The sequence below is a fragment of the Haemaphysalis longicornis genome, unplaced genomic scaffold (genome assembly GCF_048455015.1).
Source record: "Haemaphysalis longicornis isolate Haplotype H1 unplaced genomic scaffold, Haemaphysalis longicornis Haplotype H1 scaffold_3, whole genome shotgun sequence".
In the NCBI taxonomy this organism is placed as follows: Eukaryota; Metazoa; Arthropoda; class Arachnida; order Ixodida; family Ixodidae; genus Haemaphysalis; species Haemaphysalis longicornis.
This window is the reverse complement of record NW_027526335.1, coordinates 214,002,782-214,023,035: the sequence shown is the minus strand read 5'-3', so window position 1 is coordinate 214,023,035 and position 20,254 is coordinate 214,002,782. Positions and strand designations below refer to the sequence as shown.

The 20,254-nt window shown below is 50.3% G+C and overlaps 1 protein-coding gene across 1 annotated transcript in view; it reads left to right on the top strand.

Annotated features, from left to right (window-relative positions):
- Positions 1-20,254, top strand: part of LOC144175693 (uncharacterized) — a 101,344-nt gene that overhangs the window by 71,742 nt on the left and 9,348 nt on the right. Inside the window, exons 20-29 of the mRNA XM_077704732.1 lie at positions 941-1,063; positions 4,221-4,412; positions 4,935-4,987; positions 9,480-9,701; positions 11,094-11,250; positions 11,506-11,598; positions 13,049-13,244; positions 14,717-14,807; positions 14,878-15,094; positions 16,971-17,171. Coding sequence (XP_077560858.1) covers positions 941-1,063; positions 4,221-4,412; positions 4,935-4,987; positions 9,480-9,701; positions 11,094-11,250; positions 11,506-11,598; positions 13,049-13,244; positions 14,717-14,807; positions 14,878-15,094; positions 16,971-17,171 — 1,545 coding nt within the window. The remainder of the gene's footprint in view (positions 1-940; positions 1,064-4,220; positions 4,413-4,934; positions 4,988-9,479; positions 9,702-11,093; positions 11,251-11,505; positions 11,599-13,048; positions 13,245-14,716; positions 14,808-14,877; positions 15,095-16,970; positions 17,172-20,254) is intronic.

Genomic DNA, 20,254 nt, shown 5'->3' with positions numbered 1-20,254 from the left:
AGCCAGCTGACGCCATTCAAAGTGCGGGGGTATGATAGCAGTGCATGGGGTTACATTAATTCACTCAAACTTCAGGCAGGGAGAGTTGAAGGCAAATGGAAAAAAGGACGGCAGCGTGTTCAAGGGACACTGAAGTCAAAATGCAAGTTGCTCTTGCCAAGAACACAAGTATGCCACTCTTATGCATAGAAAATAGCGAAAGTGTGAAGACAGGTGCCTCTGTCACTGGCTATACCATGCAACCTCCTCCGAAAGGGGTGGCGCGTGCAACGTCTTTCTGGCTGCTGCTGGATGGCGCTACTCGTCCATCCTTAAGTGGTGGCACTGCTCTTTGAAGAAGTGTGCGAGCTACGTACAAGTTGTTGGTTTGACGCCAACATTCGTGAGGCCTCGAAAGGACAGTATGTTTGTTCTTCAACCAAGCGTCAATACTGACCACGGGTCCCATGATAGAACATAGTGCCTAGTGGCCCAGTGCTGCAAAGGACGTGGGATTTCTGAAACTGGCCAAACCACTCCATACGGGGCAGCATTGCGTTCTATACAATGTTCCGTACTGCCATACATTACCGCTGCCTTGTTTGCTTCCGGTTTATCACGACGCAAACAACGGCTGCAGCCACTGTTTCCGTCACGTCTGACTAGCGATTTCTCAGCAATTAAGGCCCGTCTAGGCACCGAATCAATGCTGAAGTGGCTATGGGAAGGTCATACTTTTGTTTGGAGCCAACTTGCTGGCTGCCTTCAGTGTCCCTTTAGACCGTCCCCTTTGTGGCTTGCCAATGGGGGGAGGCTTCCTCCCGCTGAGGTGGCTGGCTGTCGTGAGCCCACTTGCACTACTTCTGCTTTCCATTTCCCCGCGGACGCTCGTTGCCGTTCCAGTCGGACGGAGAGCGTGCGTGCATATAGGCTTGAGCGGTGTTTCCTCCCCCCCTGCCAGGCGATCGAGATGATCAAGAAGGAGCAGATGGAGGCGGCCCAGAACGTGTCCTCGCACGCGCTCCTCAAGAAGACCCACAAGGGCGAGGTGGAAATCGACGACGACAACCTCCGCCTGCTCGAGGTCAGTCGGGGAGCCAGGGGGCCTGCGGGTTTCTTCAGGGCCGGGCCACTCGGAGGTGGGTGCGCCCGTCCGCAGAGCAGGAGTAGCGAGGGCTGTGCGTGGCCCTGGCCAACTCGGGAGTCTGTCCTAGGTGCCGGTAATCGGGGGCGACAGCTGGGAAACGTCTGGGCCCATGCATCAACCAGTGCACTGTGTGCACGCACTGAGGCACCTACATGAATGTGTCTCACTTGAAGAGTGAAAGCAGCAAGGGCGGTTATGCTTAGTGAACAGCATTTAGGGCAAACGGTGGCGCTCGCCTTATTTACAGGGCAGGCCGCTTATAGGTGGTATTCTTTAAAAAGTTTAGCTGTCAATTTCTTTGCTCGGCAACACCGAAATGGCCACAGACATGGCCGAAGCGCCACGGACATGGCACGTCTTGTGCCACTGCAGCCGCACGCAGAAGAAAAAAACAACACCGGCGTGCGTCGTCTGCTCCGTTTCAACCTGATTCTCAATGGTGGTGTCGACAGAGTTGTTGTTAATCACAGTCACATTGGAGCCGAGGCATTACTTTCCGTTCGGCAGGCTAGAGCTTGGAATGTCCAACTCATATCATGCGCTTAGCACGGACAAGTACCGCCATCCCGTGGAGCCCGACGTAACCAGTGACGGCACGCTGACGTGGTTGCCTATATGCATGCCTAGCCATTGAATACAGGCTATAACGCATTTCGCAGGATCCACAGAAATCTGCACTGTAAGAGGTATCACACTACAGTTAAGGGGGGACACTGCTCTTAAAAAAACTTTTTTAATTTTTGAGTAAACTTTGTGAAACTTGTCAGTCTTGCTGCTTTTCCCGCACTGATTTCAAATATAGAATTATTTTTTTTGTTGGTCAATTAGGTCCCGAGATAATTAGAGGTAATTAATCATTTTTGGAGGAACAATAGACAAAACTGTGTTGGTCAGAAAACTGTAATCTTTACATTTTCCAACACTATGAACCCTGGTGAGTGCAATAAGACAATCAGTTTTTTTATGCATCGCTTGGAACTAATTTTACAGCTAATTAAACCTTGCTGGCATTACAGCTAATTAAACCTTGCTGGCAACACTGGCAAGGAGCCATTTTGAGTGCCAACCTCAAACACTGAAGTTTAATGAGCTGTAAAATTAGTTCCAAGCGATGCATAAAAAAACTGATTGTCTTATTGCACTCACCAGGGTTCATAGTGTTGGAAAATGTAAAGACTACAGTTTTCTTACCAACACAGTTTTGTCTATTGTTCCTCCAAAAATGATTAATTACCTCTAATTATCTCGGGACCTAATTGACCAACAAAAAAAAATAATTCCATATTTGAAATCAGTGCGGGAAAAGCAGCAAGACTGACAAGTTTCACAGAGTTTACTTAAAAATTAAAAGAAATAGTTTTAAGAGGAGTGTCCCCCCTTAAGCGTCGTTATAACGAGACGAGCTGTAAGGAAACAATGGCTATAATGAGCAAATAACCATCTCAAGCTACACTCGAAAATAAATGATATTTGAGGCTAAATTGTGTTCATTTATCCGCTGATTTTGAAAATAGGCATTAAAAGACTTTTAGGCACAGACACCAAAATAGGCATTTATAGGCATATAAAAACTCCACAATAGCCCTTCTTAACCTCTATTTAATAGTAACACTAATAATACCTTTATTTTCTGTCCTTCGAGATAAGGGAGCCAAGGAAAAAATGCTGTACGAACAACTTGACTAGCTCATGCCTCCCCCCCCTTGAGTGAAGTACATTATTACGCATTCAAGTTTTCAGCAGCATACAGTGAAAACACGTAACGGCATAAGAGAAAAAGCATCACAAATAAGAGGAAAGCAAAACAATTCATGCACGTATATCAAAAAGGGCTGATAGGAGTGCAAGGAACAAAACAGGCATTCGCCTAAAACCCGGTCTCTAGTTATCGCAGCCGTAGGTATCATTGGCACGAACAGTATTGCAGAAAATAAAAAATGTACCCGTGTGCACTTTGTACAGATGGTGAAGGGGGACTCACCTGGTCACATTTCTAAGGGACTTGCTAATTCACGACCCACGGGCTGAAAACCGATCGTGCACCAACACGAAGAAAAGTTTTACATGTCCGTGAAAATGTTCCTAACGGCCTAGTTTGCTTCTTTTAGAAATACATTATCTCTGTACTGAAATAAGGAGACAAAAGTCTCGCTTACCACACAGCTAGCACCATGCAGTGAAAACTAGCAAACTAAAATGTGTTCCTTGTTTGATTTTTATTTCGGTTAAAAAGTTACATATTTCTCATACAAGCAAACTAGGCCGTTAGGAACATTTTCATGGACGTGTAAAACTTTTCTCCGTGATGGTGCACGATCGGTTTTCAGCCCGTGGGTCGTGAATTAGCAAGTCCCGTAGAAATGTGACCAGGTGAGTCCCCCTTGACCAGCGAAGCTTTGACGTGAAGGTGGTGTTTTAGAGCAAAGATTTCAGCCTGTCACTGATGTCCTCTGTATTCCACCCGAAATGCAGTGCAGGAAGCCCAACTTCATCCGATGATGATTGTGGGTGAAGTGAAGAAAAATTTACTGCTTCCCGTGGTCGGCGTCAAACCTGGGTCATGTGCGTTATGAAGCCGGCGTCTACCAGTTGCACCATTCTGGCACGGTTGGAGCAGTCTGGATTTGGAGATGGGTGCACGGATGTGCAGAAGTAAATGGAAAATTCACCCCTCCGTCTGACGATGATGATGGTGATGGCTGAACGCTGGGGGGTAGTCCTGGAACGCCTGTATCGGTAAAGAGACTAGCACACTTGTAGCGCAGGAAACCGTCCCGATAAGAAAAGGCTTCACATTCCTCCATCGTCGTTCCGACAGTTGTTGGGATGTGTGGCCTACCCATTTCAAAGTGATCTGCAGCCAGTGTTTGCCATCGCTCCGCACTGCCCACCATTATTGCTTGAGCTGTGATCCATGCAGTAGCTCGCTGCGTGCACTCTGCCAGCTGTGATAGCCCAGCCAGCCGGTGTTCCGCACATGCACAAGGGGTTGTGCCAGAGAAGTGGTGGCAGTGGTCTCTTTTGTAACGTGAAGCCTCCCCTCTGGCGTCTTGGTGAAAGTGCGAGCGCCCTCTTCTCTCCCGTGTGGTGGCAGAAGGCGGAGGAGAAGGCCCTGCCCGAGCACCCCGAGGCCCCCCCGGTGGTGCCACGCGTCCCCAGCGTGGTCAGCTCCAGCGGCAGCACGGCGGCCGCACTGGAGGCGGCGGCCGAGCGGTCGGGCAGGGACACCACGGACGGCCACCGGTCGCACCTCTTCGACCTCAACTGCAAGATCTGCACGGGAAAGGCGAGTCGGACGCGCTCTCGCAACCTCCCCAGCCTCTGTTGGGGGTTTGTAACAGATGACGAGACAACCAGAGGGGCACGAAGGGCCTTACGAATCCCCCTGAAAACCGTCCAGCCATAATGCATGACACAATGTGCTTCGTAGGCACGCATGGGGCACTTAACAAGAAACTCTAGGACCTCCAAGACAAGCATGCGTATGGTATACGGCCCTGGAAAGAATGCTCTCGTGCTATCTGATCACTCTCGCTCGGCAGTTGCGACACTGCGTTCTCCTTTGTTGTGTGTGGTTTCACAGTGGGCCCAGCAAAGGTGGCCGGGTACATTGGGGCTCCATCCTTAATTATCTGAAAGTGCAGTTGATTGAAGAAGCGTTCAGAGTCTCCCGTTTGAGAGGCTGCATTTTCGGCAGCGGGGAGCAGGTGTGTGGGTCTTGTCAGACTGACCCTCAGAGGTCAGTCAGAGGTGGCTACTGGAGGCTTTTGTGACGCCCCTCCTCCCTCCCTCCCTCCCTGTGTTGCAGATTGCCCCTCCTCCCGAGGAGAGCCTGACGCCTTCCCCCCCACCATCTCGGCGGTGAGTACAGCTGGGGGGGGGAATGAGGACCACGCCTGCACCTCTTCCTATGTGGGCCGTCGCGATAATAGTGCTGAATGCCCTGGCTCCCACCCCAAGCGCATGCGTGAAAAAAGCCTCGCGTCTACCAACTCCCGTAACGAGGAGCTATGCATTGCAGGCAGCGAAACACGGGGGTGAGCACTGGCCGCGTGTGACAGCTTCACTGGTTAGCCATCTGTACGAAGTACAGGGGCGCTTTTCCAACCAGTCCTCTGTTTGAGAAGCAAAGTAGTATTCGCTTTGGAAGCAGAAATCGCCATTTGTACAGAGGAAAGTGTCGGCACTATGCGTGGAGCATCTGCACTGCAGACACTCGGACGCTCAAGCACACTGCATAAAATGCTTGGGCATGGTGTTCATAAAGGGCGCACATTTATGCCTACTATTTCATTTCGGATGTTTTACATCCAGAGTGAAGCATTACATTGTGGCTGAAAAATTCAGTATTGGTAACCTCAGTTCCTGGGTCTAATTGTGCAAAGGGTCGTGTACAGTGGGCATTTCCTACATGGGGAGGAGGAAAAAAACTGGTTGGGTGGAGGAGGGAAGTGATGCGTTCAGGGGACACTGAAGGGTGGAAACAAGTAGGCTTGTATCAACAGACTACAGCTCTGAGAATCTAAATACACCAATCTCGCAACTACCATATTTATTCGAATATCAAGGTGAGGTTGTTTCCAACATCCATAGTCTCAAAGTCATACCCCGCCTTCTATTTGAGGCTCAGTATCTATATATGGTGATTTTTTTTACCCTCCAAACAGCACTCTCGCCTTACAATCGTGACCGCGTTATAATCGAATAAATACGGTAGAAGTTGTTTAGCAGGCAGGAAACGAGCTCATTGGAGAAGCATCTGTTGACAGTTTCCTGAAATAAACAGTTCCGAAGTGGTTGGGCGCGTGAAATAAATGTAAAAAAAAAAAAGAAACTTTCCATCAGCTCATCGTATCTAAAAATCAGAGACTACACCTTTTATACACTGCGAGGTCAGCTGCATCCCCCACTATTCAGTCAGCCATCATGCTTTCAGTTTCTTTTTCGAGAAGCATTCGTGCGCAATTAGCGCAGTCAATAGCTTACGATGGTCAGCGCCAGAGTTTCTGTAAGCAATATACCCGGCAGGAAGCAGCTGAAGTCTCTTCATTACAAGCGGCAAAACGAACAAGATGCACTGGAGGTAATTCTAATCTCCTGTTCTCTGTGCGCAGGTGAGGAGGAGGAGTAACACTTTATTTCAAATGTTGCTATCGGTAAAGTGGTATTCACACGACGGAGCCTTTCAGCGGAGAAATCCAAGGGAGGTCGTGACGTCACCGCAGGCGGACTTTCGCTCGGCCAGCTCCTTCGCTCACACGGAGGATGCGACTGTTGGACGGACATCACTGTTTGCAGTCGCTTATCTCTAAAGCATAGCTGCCGTAGCACCGCCGATTCCGCTACGACGGCAATTTCTGCTAAAGCCCCTACGTACTGATCTTGTCAGCCGCCCAAAAATTGACCGTGGGCGCGATGCAGGTGCTGCCGCGGGTAGAGAACAGCGCGTGACGCGCGAGGCAGTGGGTGTGGATACGCGCGCTAGGAGCAGCTGGCCGGTCCGCCTACGGGCCCACATACAGATGTTGGGCTTAACAGTGTGACGAATATTTGATTGCCACTCTCGCAAGTGGCGCAGGTGACGATTTCTAATGAAATTTCCCATTACATTATTACCCCTTTCTCGTATGCGCAGCTTTGTTTGCGCCTTGGGGAGCGATAACAAGCTTTCGCTCGAGCTGCCTGCGCCACTTTGCAGCCGCAGCCACCGCTCGCCCAGCGACCGTGCTGGTGGTATACGCGGCTCGCTCAGTGCGCCTGTCGTGTGTGCGGCGCATTTTTACGTTCAGTGTAATAAGAAGCAAAAAAAAAATAGAGTGCCTGCAACCGCTCTAGATCTTGAGTCGCAACTAGCTGCCCGACGAGCAGACGAAATCCTGCCACCTCTGCCGCGAAGCGTCGGATCGTTTGTAGCTTGTGAGCAAAACCTCCGACCTCCGATCGGAGTGGTGCACCGGAGAGAAACCGGGACGTAGGGGTCACGTGGCGTGCACTCCTAGGAGCCCGTCGTGTGAATACCCCTTTAAGGAGCCATGAAGACAAAATACAAGTTTGTTTTATTCGAAAGATTTCGTGTTTTATAGTGCCCCCAGCGATCGTCCGGATACAAACGATGCTTTATTCACTGAGAAACTATTCAATTTAAGTTCAAATTTTGATTTTCCTGCTAAATCGTGTGTTTTCGTGGTCTGCAATGACATCACAGGAACCGATTGCTCTTCAGCCTAGAGTACCTTCATTCACGCATCCGCCGTACAGGGTAGAGACACGTATACGCTGGCGCCGCCGAAGCAAGTCACTGCATCAAAACCGCGCTAAAATTATCGCTGCAACGCAGTTTACTGCCGAAGTTTGAATCATCTTACGTGTTTCGCGTTGCTGGTTCTCGTGGGAAATGAAAAGAACAATGCGTTGAGCACGTTGACCCAATTGCAGCTGCAGCGGCACGGGACCGTTCAAAGGGTGTCCTACCCTGTACGGCAGTACTGCGTCGAGGTATTCTACTGCAACCTAGATGGTGCCACCATACCGCGGCAAGCGTTTTCTGCCTTTGGTTTGTTTTTGACTGTATTTAAACCTGGCTTGTTTTTGTTCTGGGAGAAAATAATCGTTTCGTGAAACAGTGCTCGCTCGGCAAATATGTTCACATAAGACACCGTTTGCTTGCGTCAATCGGCCAGTGTTGTCTGAGGCAACCCCAAAGCCCTGCGGTGCTGTGCAGCTAAACCAAGCATAGGGCGCGCAGCACCAATAGCAGTATGCAGCATATGTTTACATGTGCTTTCGTAACTTCCACTGTTTGTCCCACCATTCTTGTTGCTTTAAAAAGAGTGTGCCCTAAATTTAAGCACAAACAGGTCGTTCTGCAAGCTTATAAGCTCGGCCTAATTTTCGTTTGCTTTTGCCGGCCTCCGCCAATCGCAGAGCAGGCTCGAATGACATCATAGGTTCAGTTGCGGGAAATGAGCAAGTGGGTCGCATCGCCATTCCCTTTTTTCCTAATTATATAGCTTATTTGAACGAAGTTTGCATTAAAACTGGTGTCAGTATGATTCTAACGAGGCCGTCTCTTGAATGAACCAAACTTGTGTTTTGTCTTCGTGGCTCATTTAACGCGCGCCCGGTTCGAACATAATCGCCCGTGAAGTGAACTCACTGCAAGTGGTTAGCTGACTGATTCGCCCTTGTGCTTTCCCGTTGGCCTTGAGCTGCCGCTGATAACATGCGTTGTTCTGTTCTTGTTATGGTTGAGCCAGGGGGAGCGCGTGCAACGACGACCACTCGACACAGCTGCTGCGGAGAGAGTTTATTTCACACTAGGTTCACACCGTGCGAGAGAAGGTAATACGAGATGGCTGTGATCACCAGACGAGGTGAAGTGAAGGCGCCATCCTCAACAGTGCCAGCCAGGAGCCCAGGACACTGTGCTTGATATTCAAAATGGCCCGTGTTTTTTTTTTTCAAAAATGGCTTCACCGCAGCCCTCCATGCTCACAGCCAGTTTGATGGGATCTGGGATGCCGGAGTAGGTGTTCACTCGAGCATCTAACTGCATTTATCATTCTTTTGGTGAAAAATCATACAAGTTCAAGCCAGCCGCCTTGGCCAGAAAAACGTTGCTCTTGTCAGCCATGGCTTGGAGACGTAAAAGCTACTGATGCCAGCGTTTGCGCTCTAGACCGCACCGGGTCCTTGCCCTTGTTTTGTGGTGACGCAATGGCTACGTCGCGAAAAAAGTGAGAGGGAAGCGGGTGAGGGAAATGGCGGCTTTGTTTGCTCAGCAAACAACGCATCGTTGCTCATTGAACAGAAGTCGGGAGAGCTATGGAATGTATAATCTTTCAGTTGAAACAAAATATGCAGCGCTTAGTGTCCCTTTAATGGGGGCCCATTTTCGGCATATGACCAGGCTGGTATACATTGCACACTCGTGCCCTTTGTGGGGCTTAAAGAAGTGTTTGCAAGGGTGTTTCCTACTGCAGCAGGGGCACGCAGTAGGGGGTCACTGTAGAAACAGTTGCACAAACAGTGCCGTGCAGGGGCCACTCAGTTGGACGTTGCGCGGTCGGAAGGTGCAACGTCTGGCATTGCACTGACACTGACACGCTTGATGCCCGAGCACTACCTTATCAGGTGTGGGTTTCTTCGTATGACGGAGGCCGTTGCAGGGGTCTGAGTGTAGCACTGCGTCATGCGTATCTGCTGTCAACAGAAATGGGCAGGAGTGGTGGATGGTGAGGGGGCGGGGAGAGCAGCAACGCCATTGCAGGCTCACACCGAAGCACCCTTCATTCACAGTGAGCTTTCCGGTGGGAATTAGAGAAGAGGGCCACAGACGCATGGGTCCGCGCAGGTCGTCCTCGGCGAGCCTGACCCCGCAGCCGAGCAGTGGTGGCGGCGTGGGGAGCCTGCCGACGCCCATGGAGGAGCTGTCGTCGTCCTCCTCGTCCGCCTCCCCTCCGCCCCCGCCGCCAGCGCGGGGCCGAGGGGGCACGCCCCCGCCCCCCGCCAAGAGGCCCCGGAGGCCCCGCGAGGACTCCTCCGACCTCGAGCCCAGCTCCACCGTCTCCATCGGGTGGGTGGTGGTGGTCGTGGCTGTGTAGTCCGTGCCCATTACAGCGGACCCTCTTCTCTGGATAAAAGTGTGCTCTATCCGAAGTATGCACTATCCGGATGAGGAGGGTATATCAGCGTGAAGTGGGAACTTTGACCAGTATCGCATGTAAATGCTACAGGCAATTTGACCAGTATCGCAGGCAATGCTACAGCAGGCATGTAGCTTTTGCTACAGCAATTGCTACACGCCTGCAGAATCTCTGCACAGCATTCACGCACAGGAAAATAATCGCTCAATGCTGTTTTCAAAGCGTAGCACTGGAGCTTAAAAATGGCCTAGCACATGCGCTTGCCCACTAAGCTGGGCAAATAAACCAAGAGCAACTACTAACCAGCAATAAAAGTCGGTCGTGGCCAGCAGAACCCGCCAAGGGCCTTTCAAACACCTGCTGGTGACATAGGTTTACCCGAAACCATTCATCAAACACTTCAGATTGCTGCCTGCTGTTGCCCAAGGTGGCTGCACGTTTCTTAATGATCACATGCTGGTCATCACAAGAGCTGATACGGAATAATCTCATGCAAAGTGGCTGTGATACCAAAAGTTGGACCAGGTGGACTCCACGCAGCCAGCGACAGATTGCACACGATGGGCACGAACCATCTTTCTGCTTGAGGCAGTTCTTACCTTTTTCATTGAAACGTAACGAGAACGATGCATGGGTGGGAGTGATAAACGCCGAAGTTCACTGAACCTGACCTCTTTGTTAAGTAAAAAGATGTGCGATGAAGGCATACTCGACCTCCAGGTGCACGTCTTAGCATATTCAAAAGTGATGTTCTTCAATCTCACCAGAGTCGTCACGTCTTTTCGTGGCATCCTTGTTTGTTTGGGGTCGAGTTGACCGTCTGCTTAGACAGGACCACCCATTCATCTGGCAATGTTCACCTGTTTTTTGCCATGTTTGGCGGTATTAATCATGCCTAGTTTATCCGGCAGGGAAATCTGCTATCCTGCCACTGGCACTGGTTTGGCTCAACTGTATTAGCAACCGTTCTATGCCGACAATGTTGCCTCTCCAAAACAAGCAACAACGAAAAGGCATAGTGGGTGTCGGCACCACAGAAGTCCGCTATTGGCATTCAGTGCAAACAATTTTTAACGAACCTTGAGTGTGTTGTAGGCGATGGCCTGCAAACCAAAAGAAATGGTCAGCTGAAACGGGAAGTCTGTTATTGCCAGATCTGCAGTGATGTGCCTAGACTGTGTACACTTGTAAGTGGACCTGATTTTGGTGAAAAACTGCTTGGACCTGCACATAGTGGGGGTGCAAATTGAGCGTGCCAAAGTGTGGAAGAGCACCACGTGGTGCCTTTGTCAGTGGGTCCACAGCAGAGCTCCCCTTTGCAGTTCCTCGCCGGACTCCTCCTCTGTGGGCGGGGGCAAGGCAGGCGGGAAGCAGCCGCAGGCGCAGTCGGTGTGGAAGGGCTTCATCAGCATGCAGGAGGTGTCCAAGTTTGTCACGGCCGCCTACAAGGTCTCCGGCCCCACCGACTTCCTCTCACAGGTAGGGGGGCTGCTCTGCCTTGGCTTTCGCTCTCTTCGGGTGCGTTGCGTTCAGGGGTGGGCATTGTGGTGCAAGCGGTAAGGCTCAGCTGATTGATTCAAGCTCAAGGTCTGTTGGCTCCAGCCACGACACAGTTTTCTCGCCCGTTGGCCTTCTCTGTTGTCGGCCCCGGACTAGCGGCCACAGGCCGTGCTTGTTGTTCGCCCCCTTTGCGTTTGTGCTGACAGTGTGTTTGTGTGCTGGGGGGCCGACAAGCAGGACATCCCGGACACGATCAACGTCTGCGGCCGCATCATCCCTGACCAGGTCTGGGACTACCTCAGCAAGATCAAGCAGTCCGGCAACAAGGTGGGTGGCCGGGTGGGCATTGTGGGTCTTGGCGTATGCAGGGAGGGCAGGGGGCTACATGGTTGCACGCAGGTGTATGCCCCCAACTACTACGGGCTCCCACCAAGACTACATGCATGTTAGAACCAAAGGATTAACAAACTACAGTATATGCCCGCTACAGCGGACCCTCGTAAACCGAAAAAAATGCCCGCTGTATCCAAAGTATGCAGTATCCGAAGGGGGCGGGATAAAGTGGGATAAAGTGAGCATAAAGTGGGAACTTAGACCAATGTTGCGTATAAATGCTACAGACAATTCGTACTGTCTACACGCCTGCAGCATCTCTGCACAGTGTTCAGGCGGGGTGGAAGAATCGCGTAATGCTGTTTTTGAAGCTTAGCACCGGCACTCGGCAGAGGCCTAGCACATGTGGCCGAGTACACAGGAATGCATGCTAAGCTGAGCAGATAAAACGAGAATATAACTAGGAGCAACTACTGAACAGTTATAAAAATCAGTCAAGGCCAGCAGCCTCTTTTCAAACCCTTAGTGACGAGGCTGGTTTACCCGAAACCGTTCATTTGACAATTCAGATTGCTGCCTGACATATCCCCCAGGCAGCTTCCGCAGTTTTAATGATCTTAGTGTGGTCAGTAAAACAGCTGATTGGAAATAATCTGATGAAGGATCGTAGCCATGAAATCGAAAGGTGAACCAGTTGGACTGGCCCCTCGCCAAAATAAAGAAAAAGCACATCAGGTGTCAGCACTGCGGAAGTCCACTATTATCATTCAGCCGGAGCAATTTTCACCGAAAATGTAGTCTGTTGTAGCTGATAATGTGCTATAGCCGGGTCCGTCATGTGCGCAGTGAACTCCACTTAAAATGCATGGGCACCAAACCAACAGAAATGGTCGGTTGTAACTGGAAGTCCGTTGTTGGCAGATCCGCTGTAACGAGTGTAGACTATTCAAACGACTGGGAGTACCTACTTTTTCAAAATGACATGCTGGCATAATCACTTTTTTTTTACTAGTTTTTCAGAGGTGCTCATCACCGCAAAAAATCGTACCCAAAATGTCATGATTAGTAGTCAACTGCCTGATAAAAGAAATGTCATAAACGTAAACATGTCAGTCCCAGGAAGTCCACTAATGTCATGGCCGCAGGCTTTTCCTAGTGGTGTGTGAATTTTCAGAATTTGCAAATATCGTAGTGAGTAACACCTACTTTGATTCAACTTTGAACCATATGGCACTATTAAAAAATTTAAAATAAATTCCTGGACTGTGTAAAAGCTCAAAAACGCTACAGAGCAGTTGTTATTTTGATGGACACAGATGCATGATATTGTGCCTGAGATTCTTTGGCACGTGTCAGAGTTGACTAGTTCATTGGAGCCCGCAGTCGACGTGCTGTCGGTGACAAGCGTTCCCCTCCTTGCCTCCCACCACGATGGTGATTGCAGGAGCTGCTGGTGGTGCGCTTCCAGCCGGCCAACGAGGAGGAGCGGCGCCCGTACCGGGAGCTCTACTCGTACCTGAACTCGCGCAAGCGGTGCGGGGTGGTGGGGGGCCTCTCGCGCCGGCTCAAGGACTTCTACATCCTGCCCCTGGCCGCCCACGCGCCCGTGCCCACTGTGCTCATGCCCTTCGACGGGCCCGGTGGGTGCCTGCTCTCTCTCGCTCTCCTTTCTGTTGGTGGCCAGTTGGGGTTTCGGCCAAGCATTGGCCCCAGCTGGCACTGTAGGAGTCGGGGCCTGTGCACGAGGCCAGCTCTAGCTCTGGAAGCACGTGGGCCGCTTGCACTGACTGACCTGGGTGGGTATCTTGGGAAATGGGCAGCGCACTAGTGGCGCCATCTTGCAGCAGCCGTTTTTAGTTTCTGGGCTGAAAATTCAGGTGGATACCTTTACAGCAGTCCCCAAAACCCCAAATGAGGCATTCAAGTAATGCAGAATGCAATCGCTGATTCCTGCAAGGAGCAACGCCTTACTCGGCATCAAACACTGTTTTGCAGAGTGATTCCACGATATAGGAGACGTACGGCACCTGTGTGACAATTGCACAACACAGCTACCCTGCAGCCATGCAGCTGAGCTCACCAACAGTGCAAAGGACTTTTGTGTACACTTGCTTGACGACAACTCGCTTGGGAGCTCGCTAGTGGTGGTGAACCTCGGCAAATAGCAGCAAGTTGTGGCACTGCAGCCAGAAGTGGGTGACTCTACCTTTCTAGTTAGTGGTTAGGTACTGTATCAGCTGCTTGCAGCCATCATGAATGGCTCATGACTGCTGTTAGGTGTTTTGCCTTCGGGTTTTAACACTTCCTGGCCACGCCTATTCAAATTGATTGTGTACAATCGGCGCTTTCAAGTTCAAATTTGGACGTTTTCTCTTTCAAATTTGACGCTTTCCGAGAGCTGGCACGATCTGCTGAGCAGTAAATAGAATCCCCCCCTCTCCCTCTCCCTCTCTCTCTCTCTCCCTCTCCCCCCTCTCCCCCCCCCCTCTCTCTCTCTCTCTCTCTCTCTCTCTCTCTCTCTCTCTCTCTCTCTCTCTCTCTCTCTCTCTCTCTCTCTCTTCCTCCCCCCCCCCTAAATTTTACCGAGATGGTGTTGACACTGCACGCAACAGCATTGCGGAAACACCACATTTTTGGGTATTTGGGCAATTCTACACGCGACTTTTTGGATGACATTAGCAGCACTGGCTCCAAGGACATTTTTTGCTATGCAGGATCAGCATTTCCAGCTAACAGAAAAGGAAAATTAACAAGTACAAGTGTATGTTGGGGCCGGGTGAGATTTTCAATGCTGTAACACCACTGTGGCCTGGTGTAACATAGCCAGGCAGGCTCCAGTTTCAAGGAATGCTTTCACTGCAATGGGGGCTCCAGTGCAGGCAAGGCACACCGATGAGGAGGTAAAGGCAGCCTGGTGTGCATTGCGTGCCCTTGTCACATGACAGCTGCTGTGGTGAAGCAGCGTGCAGGCGATCATTTCTGTCCCAAGTGAGAAACTCGCAGCCACGTATCCAGCGCCCACTCGATGTGTCCAGACGCGGGTGTTGATGGCATGCCGAGCTGTCACGTGCAGCTAAAGGTTTGTACGTGCTCATGTGGGGGGTCCTCGCAGGCCTGGTGTCCGGCCGGCCTCACATGCTGCTGGGCATCATAGTGCGGCACAAGAACCGGCCCAAGGCGTCCTCCACGGGCAAGGCCACCAAGTGAGTATGGTGCCACTGTGCCTGGCAGGCCGCAGGGGTGGGACGGCCGACTGAGCTGTCGCCCGTGCAGGTCCTCGTCGTCGTGGTCGGAGGCCGTGTCCATGACGCCCCCCATGCCGGAGACCACCTCGTCCGGGGGCGGCCACTCGGACGACGACGAGCCCTACGAGCCCTCGTACACCCCGCCCCTGGAGAAGCGGCCGCGGCAAGCGGGGCACCACGCGGCAGGGGGTGGGACGCCGGTCGCGGACGACGAGGACGTGCCCTACGACCCCGAGGAGAACGAGGTGGGTGGGCGCGGCCGACCAGTGCCCGGGGGAGACCGTGCTGCCACACAGGCACCCTCACTGCCTGGCCGAATGCAGCGGGAAGACGAGCTTGAAACTGGCGTGCATGGGAGCAGGGCTGAGGGTGCAGTGCACGGTTTTTGTTGCACACCTTTCTTTGGTGGGCACTCCATGTATACTCAAAACTTGTTGGTGCTCCTTTGATCCATCTGTGGTTCACATGTGTTGGCCACGCTTAATTACTAGAGCTGTGCGAATGTTCAGAGCTTCAAGTACAGTAATCCCTCGTTATAACAAAATCGCTTTACTCGAAGTTTCTTCCTGTCCCAGCCCAAACGCATGCATGTTAGGCCGCATTACTCGACCCGCTTAGAGCCAAGTGGCGAGCGTAGTCGTCGCCGAGCGGCAGCGACCAAGCGGCGAGTCAGGCGGTCGACATGGCGAGTCAACGCAACCTGGTCTTTCACCGGCGATTTTCTCGAGCCGGTCATGCTCAATTCGCTGCATCATCCGACTTTAGACAAACAGTTTAAATGCGTGGCAGGGTCACTGAATTTTGCTCCTACACATCGGTCAATGGCGTGGACGCAACGGTGTGCAAGCACTAACACGTGAAGTGGTGTTGTCGACAGCGGGGCACCGGAAAACTCTTGTTTTGCAAAATTCACGGCCGCACACCTCGGGAAAGAATTTCCCAGTGATCATGCAAAACCTTGCGCAAAACCGGTCAGTTTTCATGGCTGCGCTGTGTACCCGCCAAGAGCGGTTAATGTTTTGTGAGCTCAACAGAAACAACCTGTTTTGTGCCGCCCGCACCAACCCCCCTCCGTATAAAAGTGGCCACTGCCTTCTCCTCCTCGTTCACTCTGCAGTCTGCGAGGGGTTCGGACGCCAGTCACTGTTTGGTCAGATTTGAGGAGGGGTCGCTCGCGCTCTGCAAGAACGTGAAACAGCCAGAGCTCACTGCCTTTTTTGCACCTGAATACATTGTGTTTTGATTCCTCCTGGTTTATCTACCTTAGCTTTTCTCGAGTGGTCGCTTATATCGAAGTACCGCTTATAACGAAATTTTTCGCCGTCCCGCTGATTTCGTTATAACGAAGGATTCCTGTACTTAGTAAATACTGTATGCTGTTTGGATCGATTGCCCCTAGTCTCACCATTTGAATTTATCAAGAAATGCAGTCATAAAAGTTGGCTTTGCCGCACGACATGCCCCTTTGTTGGGTTGGCTTTCTCGCACAACGCCGAAGCTGCATAAAAAGCGCCTTACATGTGCAAGCTTTGCACAAAACAAGTATGATCTAACTATAATGTAAGTTAGCTGAAGTAGAACACTGCTTGTGTAAACGGCATAAGCTGGAAAGAAGCTGGCTTGTATCGATCGAACCAGCCTACCATGAGCTTTTTCAGTGACTGGTAAGAACTATGCCAAAGTTTTTGTTCCATTGCTTTACCATCTCCTCTAGTTCTGTCTATTTTTTTTGTATTTAATTTCATTAACCACTGGGTTGTGTTTTGTGCTAGCTGCCTGAGTTATCATTCTTTTTTCTTTTTTTGTAGCTATGGTTTCCACGAAAGCAAAGATATCCGAATTGAAAAGTATTATATTTTATTCAGTCAGTTTTCACTATGTGCATCCAAGTCGCAGTCCCAGATTTTGTTTTTTCGCCCCTCCATTCGGTCCAGCATTTTGTGACATGGTGCGCCTGAAGTAGTGCCAGCCATTGTTGTTTTATTTTCGAAGCGCAACGTCTTCACCTGAGTACTTCTTGCATGGTTCTGAGCGTGGTGTGAAGTTGATCCCGGGAGAATTTGCGCTGCATGCGTGCAGGTGGCGGCAGTGCACTCATCCCTGCCGTGTGTGGGTGTGCAGGTGGGCATAGGGACGGAGCCCCCTCCCCCTCCGCCACCCCCTCCCCCTCCCCGGGTGTCGGGCCAGGCGGTGAGCGAGCTGATTGAGCGCATCTCGGCGGGCGCCAACCCGGCTGCGGTGACCACCTCGGTGCTGGCCTCGCTCGCCTCCAACACGGACCTGGAGCACCAGAAGCGCCTGCTCGTCGAGCTCACCCACGAGGTGCGTGCCGAACGCCCTGGGAAGCAACGTTTATAGATACTTTTTCAGTTTCGGAACTGTGCCTTCCAAAGCGGGGCGCGACTTTACCCTAGGTGCTGAGAGGGTGCTCCGGTCGCGAGTTGCGCTGTGTCGGCGGCTGCGGCGGCGGCTACGGCGGTAGCTCCGGCGGCAGCGTTGACGGCGTGCGCGGCCAGTCCGCTGGGCTCAAAGTTGCGGTCGCGGTGTAGTTGCGTGTCTGCTGTACAAGTTTCTTCGTTTCGCTTGCGTTTGTCTTCGCCCATGTGCGAGAACCTTGCCTTTTCAATGCATTCGGTTTGGGGTGCTATTGAACAGTGCGGCCGCGGGCGAAAGCATTTCGTGACTGCGTCAGCGCGCTGTGTTTTCTTTCATGTGCTGGGCTTGGCGCAATGCTGACCTGCTTAATTTGCAGCCGGCTGTACGAAATTTTCCAGCCCCCTTAAGCAGTGATGCTTTGAGAAGGCTGGTCACATGCATCCTGCATGGGGTACATGCTTATCCTTTTAACAAAATGTACAACTGTGTACAGTTGTGCTTACGTAAGTAGGAGGAGGAGGGATCTAGCTCCTCATGCTAGAAAAACTATTATTAAAACAAAACATACTAATGAACAAAAACACAAAAATTCTTAATGCTAACATAATATAACCAGAAAACCTACAATTCAAATCTCAATACAAAACTTCGTAATTTATCCGGGATTTTGGGTTAGCTTTGATTTCTTTGAATATAAAGGATACGCGGATGTCTGTCATAAAGAAAGTATGCAGTTGCTGTTCATGGCTATGAGGAAATATCATTCGTGTTGCAATTATTTTGCGCGCCTGGTATATCCTCCTTACACCCCGCGTGCAAGATATTGCACATTCAGATTTAGGCATTTCATAAACAATACAAGCTGCAAGCAAAAACCGAAACTGTGTTTCCAAGCTAGAGTAGAGACCGGTGGTGCCTACTGCTGGTGTTTTATGCTACCGTAGTTCTGAGGTGGTGCTCATACTAACAAACAAAATTGGCGTTTTTCAGTCCGGAGGTTTTCTGCTGAAGCCACCAAGGAAAACCGTTCTCATGTATTCAGCAATGCTGTGACGCTCTTGAATTTCGTTTTACGAGCTCATGAAAAACTAAGGTCTTATGCGCCACCACTATTTCCGCCTTCACTTTTATGTTTTATTCTTTATTTCACCAGTAAATTTGATGTTCAACAGATTGCACGTCAGGACAACGTTGAATATTGGACACTACATTTAGCACAACCCAATATTTTGATTTGCACTTTCACTCCTTTGAAATTAGAGGTTTTCTGGGCAAATACACAATAAAAATAATAATAGGGGCATTTTTTTACCTGAACTGGTGCTGATTAGTGCAGTGTCGTGCAGAACAGTGCAGAGTGCTACTGAGGATATCAATTAGTAAAAAAAATGAACATATGCTGCGCTGCTTGCTTCAGTGCAGCCAGTTAAGGTTAAAAAATGCCTCTAGCTATGACAAAAATATAAATAAAAATTAAAAAATAATAATAAAAAATAATGACAAACAATCGAAATAAATAAAAACGAACTGCTTCAGTGGGCATTTACCGGTGAAGAGAATAATTTGCTCGACAACAAAGATGTATCGTGAGCACACGAGACTAAGGCAGGCGTTTCTAATGATGCCAGGAAGAGGACGGAATTTCCATAGCTGATTCGCTTTATTTTTGTCAGAAATAGCGAGGCACACACACACACGCACACACATAACCCACAAACAACACACACATAACACACACAACAGAACAAAGCACACACGCATGCACGCACACACACACGCACGCGCACGCGAAACAACGCGCGCACATGCACACACAACACACGCGAATACACAAAACAACGCGCACACAATACAACACAACCCAACGCGCGCCCACGCACACGCACACACACTGGCGCACGCACGCACGCGCACGCACACACACAGAGGAACGCGCACACGCACGCACACACACACACTGTCTATGACATCATGTTGCATGATTTTTTGAGAACTTAGTCCCAGTGTGCAATATATTGCACATCTGATAGCTTCTCAACGAACCGTCATAGAAAATAAAGAATGACATCAGCATTATCTCGGTAGTCTGGTATATTCAAATATTTTAAAAAATTAGCTTTTTTTACTTCGTCATGTCTCGGGTCTCAGGAGGATATGACAAGCTAATTCGTGTGCACACTTGACAGTCACTGCTACGCGAAAATTCAATAAAACGCTGTCGTTCTTGATATTTTAGCCTCCGCTAAAAATAACTGGGCGTACTTACATTACTCCTTGCATAATACAGCCCGTTTGAAATAAATTGCAAACTGGAATAGCGCAACAACAGCTTTTTCGAAATCTAGAAAGAGAGCGTCAACAGGAATATTATGATCAAGACATGAGCTGATATCGTTAATAAAAAGCGCGAGTTGGGTGTCACTTGAGAGGCCTTTCTGAAAACCGTGCTGACTGGGGTGGAAAAAATTTACAGACGAAAGAAATTTGACGGTTTGAGAGTACAGTTAAACCTCGTTATAACGAAATTGAAGGGGCGCCGCGATTTGCTCGTTATAGCCAATATTTCGTTATAGCCGTAGCCGACATTTACTGCAAATAATACGCATTGTAGTTGCCTAAAACAAAAAGCGGGCGAAATAGGATCTTGCCGCACGGCGGTAGTCAGTAAAATAAACACATTCCAAAGGTAAAAAGAAAAGTCACGAACCTACTTTATTGTTGTTCGAAACTCGTATTTCAAACAGACTTGGCTCGAAGAAGTCCGTAATTGGACGTTGATGCACCTTCCTGATGCGAGCGATGGCTCGCTCAGCTGTGGCCGCTATGTTCACGCCATCTTCGCCGCCCTCGTGCGCGCCGAAGTAGCGGCGCAGCACGTCCACCGCATCTAGTGCCTCCGACGCCATCCTTAGCGCTTCCTTTCACGCCACGTGCAACAGCACTGACGATGGACTCAGTTGCTCACGATGGTGGACAGCGTACTCGTCCACACGTCAAAGTCTCTTGCCACCTTACCACGGAGTGCACCT